This window comes from Trichechus manatus, unplaced genomic scaffold (genome assembly GCF_000243295.1).
Source record: "Trichechus manatus latirostris isolate Lorelei unplaced genomic scaffold, TriManLat1.0 scaffold00048, whole genome shotgun sequence".
In the NCBI taxonomy this organism is placed as follows: domain Eukaryota; kingdom Metazoa; phylum Chordata; class Mammalia; order Sirenia; family Trichechidae; genus Trichechus; species Trichechus manatus.
This window is the reverse complement of record NW_004443984.1, coordinates 9,965,298-9,971,111: the sequence shown is the minus strand read 5'-3', so window position 1 is coordinate 9,971,111 and position 5,814 is coordinate 9,965,298. Positions and strand designations below refer to the sequence as shown.

Genomic DNA, 5,814 nt, shown 5'->3' with positions numbered 1-5,814 from the left:
ATGACCCTCTATCTCTCCCCGGCCAGCTCTCTATGGCGCCTAGCCCCCAGCCCCACGGACGGAGGGGGCGTGGCTTTGGGCACGTGATCGTGGTGCCGGGCACCTGCGCAGGCGCAGTGGCAGCGGCGAGTCGCGGGGCTCCGTTGCTCGGGCCGCTTTGCCTCCTTGGCACTTGAGGGGACCGCTCGCAGAATCCTCCGGCTTTCCTCGCTGCCGCTGCGGGCCGCGCGGCCAGGGCCATGTCCCGAAAGCAGGCGGCGAAGAGCCGGCCGGGCAGCGGCAGCCGGAAAGCCGAGGCCGAGCGCAAGCGGGACGAGCGGGCGGCGCGGCGGGCCCTAGCCAAGGAGCGGCGGAACCGGCCTGAGCCCGGCAGCGGCTGCGAGGAGGAGTTCGTCAGCTTTGCCAACCAGCTGCAGGCCCTGGGGCTGAAGCTGCGGGAGGTGCCGGGGGACGGGTGAGGCGGGCCCGGGAGCGCGGGAGGCGGCGCCGGGGGACGCGCCGGGCATGACGACCGTCGCCCGCTCTCGTCAGTCCATTCATTCAGACGGCCCCGAGCGTCAGCCGCGAGCCAACCACGGTTCGGAGTGCCGGGAGGCCACCGGCGAGAAAGGCCCCTCACCTCGAGATGCTCACAGTAATCCCAAATTGTCCTAATCGTGGTAGGCGCCCAAAGAAAATGTTAAAGTGGGTGCTGAGAGAGAATATCGGGGCAGGTTTACTTTAGTTTGGTGGCCAAAGAAGGCCTCCCTGAAGGGTGACATTTAGGTTGAGACCTGAGGGAATGAGATGGAGCCAGTCATTCAAAGAGCAGGACAGCGCGTACACCAGTCATGATGACGATAAGAAAAGTAGAGGCGTAAGCCTCACTTGGTATAATGCTTTGCCTCTGTGAGTCCTTACTGTTGGGTATTGCCTTGGGAAATTATGTCGGTGAGGCCCTGTTGTTAGCTGAAGGTAACTTCACGAATTCTTACTCTGTAAGCAAAGATGCTTACCCAAGCTTGCTTTGGGCTTGGCCTGGGATCCAGGTCCAGCTTTTTTAGGGAACACAGGATGGATAAATAATTGGGGGTGGGGCGGGAGAGAATGGGGCAGGAAAAGCGGCTTCAGGAAAGAAGAGAGAAATCGAAGAGTGTGGATAGAAGATGGAAAAAGCTGGGGAAGAGGGAAGGAGAACAGCTAGCATCCCTGAATGCACGGGCAGGTAAAGGAGGGTCTGGTTGCCAGAGTGTGTCGTTCTGGAAAAGACAGTATTAGTGACAGCCTGGTTGGTGTTTCTCCTCCCATCATTTGAGTGCTCAGATTGGGCAGAGAGAAGAATAAGATAAAGTTAAAGACCATACAAAATTGCCTTAGTTATTAAATGTGGAAAAGAGGAAAGAAGGTGTTTTCTTGATTTCACGTTACATTGCAGCTTATTTATCAAGGTTGTTTGTGAACTCGCCCTAATTTATTTTTCCCGTCTTTCCTCTTCTATGTATACACAGTGCTTCAGGCAGGTTAGGAGTTTTTCCTGTTCACATAGGGTTAGCCTCCTCTCCTGCCTTGGTGTTTTTGCTTAAGTTGCAATTAGAGCTTGATTGTGTCTTATTCACCACCACCTAGTACAGTGCCTGGTACACAGAAGGTATTCAATACATTTTTGTTGAATGAACGAATGATTGATAAGGAAGGAGGCCACCTAGCCACTCAGCAGGGCCTCTCAAACGGGGCATTTTCTTAGTAGGGTCATTACAGTTCACAGCTTGTTTTGCTTTCAGCTTACTACCTTGGTTTTGTCAAATACACACTCAGAGTTTATTAACTATTCAGGGCCTTACTTATTTTAATCAAACTCATAAGCACAAGACACTGCTATATAAACCAAAATACCAATTGAATACAATGGGTTTGGGGTGGTGCTTTTCCTTACAAATGATTATCTTGCTTGTGTCTGCGATGCTGGGCACGGCATTCCCAATACTAGGGTGCTCAGGAAACCGAAGTACTCAACAGAACGTTGCTTATGAGCAGGAATCAGAGCACGGGGAGTTGTAAAGTCTTGAGGGCTTTCATAAAGCTATGGGAAACTGGGGCACTACCTCACTGCCCTCCCTTCCCCTTCTCTTCCCTCCCCAAGAGAGCATACTTCAGTTAATTCAGCAGACATTGATTGAGCAAGGTGCTGAGAATACATTGACTAAGATACTTAAGGAGTTCACAGCCTAGTAAAGAAGAAACACATGTAACAGTGGGTCTCAAACTTTTTGGCCTCGGGACCCCTTTACACTCTTAAAAATTACTGAGAACCCGAAGAGCTTTTGTTTATGTGGATTATATGTATCAGTATTTACTGTATTAAAAAATAAAAGTGAGAACGTTTTGAAACACAAGAGTACACATATTCCATTAGCTGTCAGAGAGACAACCTCGTCATATGTCATGTAACCTCTGGAAAACTCTACACTTGTGAGAGAATGAGAGTGAAAAAGAGTAAATAACATCTTAGTTGGGGTCTTGAAGGATTGATAGGAGTATGCCTGAGAACATTCCAGGCTGAGAGGTAGTATGTGAAAGGCAGAGGAGTGCATTTTTGGGAGATCTACAGGTTGTCAGGATGACGAGCATAGGCTAGAAAGGTAGTGGCGTGGAGGCTGCAGAGGTCAGCTGTATTGGAATGTTCACATCTCTCACTTCTGAGATCTCATCTTTGGACAGTTAGATAAAATGATAATGTTTTGGTTTTTGAATTCCCCTTGTGTGGGCTTCATGAAGCTAGCCCCCTTCTGTTCACAAATTCTTTACATGGTTACCATGACATAGACTGTGGCCCTTTTGGATGTGATGACGACAGGCTCTGCCACTGTGCAGTGGATGGTGGTTCCTGTATATGTGATGGGCTGGCAGGTGTCAACAAGTTCATTTGTTTGTTAGTACCTAGTACTCTCTGAAAGTCAATAAAATTATGGTAATATAAAAAAATAGTTGACAGTCTCCACTCTCCTTTCCATGCTTATCTGTACAATGTTGAGAAGCCTGGAATAGTGTTTTGTTACAGGCAAGTTCATTGCTGGCAGTGTGGTGCTTACAGCATTCTGGAACCTGCAGATACTTGTGAATGAATTAACTGGTATCCTTTAATGCAGCTTTTAAATAAGTTGAGTCAGTTTAACATAGATTAATCAAAGAGGTAATTATGGGATTTTGTAATGCATCATGGACCACCTTCATATTTGTCTGTAGGGTGGACTCATATAAATTGGATTCAATTTCAGAACAAAGAAATAGTTTAGCCTTCATGTTCTTTAAAAACATGATTGAATATAGTGTGAAAAGAATCTCTGATTGGTTTCCAAACCCACTACCATCTAGTCAATTCTGACTCATGGCAGTACAGTATTAGCACCTGTCTAATTTAGTTTTATCTATTAAATATAGCCTTAAATTACTGATTGGTAGTGTTCTAAAATTAAAACATTAAAGAATCACTAATTTTAGTCATTTGTCTCTGTCCCAAACAAGTTGTTTTATTTGTATTGTGACTATTATTTTTTTTTAATGTCATAGGATCTTAAGGATGGAAGGGCATTCACAAATCATCTTCTCTATCCAGTAAGGTGCCCTGGTGGTGCAGTGGTTAAGTGCTTGGCTGCTAACTGAAAGGTTGGCGGTTTGAACCCACCAGTGGCTTCACAGGAGAAAAGACCTGCTCCTGTAAAGATTACAGCCTAGGAAACTCCATGGGGCATTTCTACTCTGTCGTATAGCATCACTAGGACTCGGAATTGGCTCGATGGCACAAAACAACAATACTTATCCATTCGTGCTTGGATCACCTGAAAACATCCCATCTCTTGTGCCTAGCTCAGTGGTTCTCATTCCTTGTGATACAACAGAATCACCTGGGGGAACTTTTTCAAAAATACAGCACCTGGGCTCTCCCTTAGATCATCAGCTACACCAGAATCTCAGGCAGTGGGGCCTGGTTATTGATACAGTTTTTAAAAGCTCCCCAGGTGATTCTAATGTGCACCAAGATTTAGAACGACTATCTGGAGTCTAGATTTTAGACTAGGGTGTCTCAAACGTTAGCATGCAATAGAATCACCTAGAGGGCTAGTTAAAATCAATTTTCTGGACCCCACCCCCAGGGCTGGGATGGGACCTCAGGATTTTTATGTTTAACAAGTTCCCTGGTGATGCTGACATTGCCAGTCAGGGATCATACTGATTCAGTTTTTACATGTATAATTCAGTGACACTGGTAACATTCTTCATGTTGTGCAGCCATTATCACTATGCTTTTCCAAATTATTCCACCACCTTTAACATAAACTCTGTGCCCCCTAAACAATAACTTTCCCTTCCTCCTCCCTCCCACCCTTGGTAACCACTAATAAGCTCTGGTTTCTATATATTTGCCTTTCATGTAAGTGAGATCATATAGTATTTGGCCTTTGGTGACTGACTGATTTCACTCAGCATAATGTTTTCCGGGTGCATCTATGTTGTGGCATGTATCAGGACTTCATTTTTCTTTATGGCTGAATACTAATATTCCATTTTATTTATCCATTCATCTGTTGATGGACATTTAGGTTGTTTCCACCTATTGACTATTGTGAATAGTGCTGCAGTGAAGATTGGTGTACAGGCTTCTGCTTGCATTCCTGCTTTTATATCTTTTGGGTATATACCTGGGATTGGGATTCCTAAGTCATATACCTTTATTTTTTATACTATTTTATACTTACAGCACACCTCAATTTGAACTAACCACATTTCACATGCTCAGTAGCCAGGCGTGGCTAGTGGCTACCGGCTACCGTATTGAACAGCATAGATCTAGACAATTACCGAAGATCGCCAGTGATAGAAATTTATAAAATTCTGAGTCTTTCCATTCTGTCCCCATAGAAATAAGATAACATTTCCTTTTACTTACCAAAGTATGTGTCTCTGTAGCTTCCATGTTTTAATCTTAGTTTTATTGTTCAATTTCCATTTCACATGACAGATACGTGGAGGCAGTTGTTCATGTTCATCATATGATATAGTTTAAAGCCTCATCATCTCATCTGAATATCTCTCTTAAAATGCAGTAACCGGAATGATACCCAATGTGCTAGCTGTGGTCTGACCTCATAGAATAGAACAAAACCTGCCCCCACCTCCTTTCTGTACATTTACCACTGTTACTGCAGCCCATTAATATTTTTGGGGTCTATATTACAATAAGCAGCCGTGGTGGTATGGTGGTTAAGTGCTCAGCTGCTAACTGAAAGGTCAGTGGTTCCAACCCACCAGCTGCTGCACTGGAGAGAGATGTGGCAGCCTGGTTCTGTAGAGATTACAGCCTTGGAAACCCTATAGGCAGTCCTACTCTATCGTATCCACTATGAGTTGGAAACAACTCAAGGGCAGTGGATTTTTGGTTTGGTATAGGACAATATTGCCTTATACTAAATTACTTAGCACCAAAAACTTTTTTTTTTAAAAAAATATATGCTGCTTGGGCAATTTTTTTTTTTTTTTAACTCAAATGCAAGATCTTGCATATATCACTCTAGCTCAGTGGTTCCCAAGTGGAAACCATTTTGCTCCCCAGAGGACATTTGACAACATCTGGAGACATTTTTTTTTTTCTGTTGTAATAACAGCTTTATTGAGGTACAATTCACATACTGTGAAATTCACTCTTTTAAAGTGTACAATTCAGTGGTTTTTATTATAGTCACAGAGTTGTATAACCATCACCACTATCTAATTGCAAGACATTTACATCACCCCAGAAAGAAACCCCGTATCCATTAGTAGTCAAACGCTAAATCACTA

General features: G+C 44.3%; 1 protein-coding gene across 1 annotated transcript in view; it reads left to right on the top strand.

The window, feature by feature from the left end:
* The first annotated feature begins 239 nt into the window (after positions 1–239).
* The window catches only part of OTUD3 (OTU deubiquitinase 3), a 34,538-nt gene continuing 28,963 nt past the window's right edge, over positions 240–5,814 (top strand). Inside the window, exon 1 of the mRNA XM_004377179.2 lies at positions 240–454. Within this exon, the coding sequence (XP_004377236.1) occupies positions 240–454 (215 nt within the window). The remainder of the gene's footprint in view (positions 455–5,814) is intronic.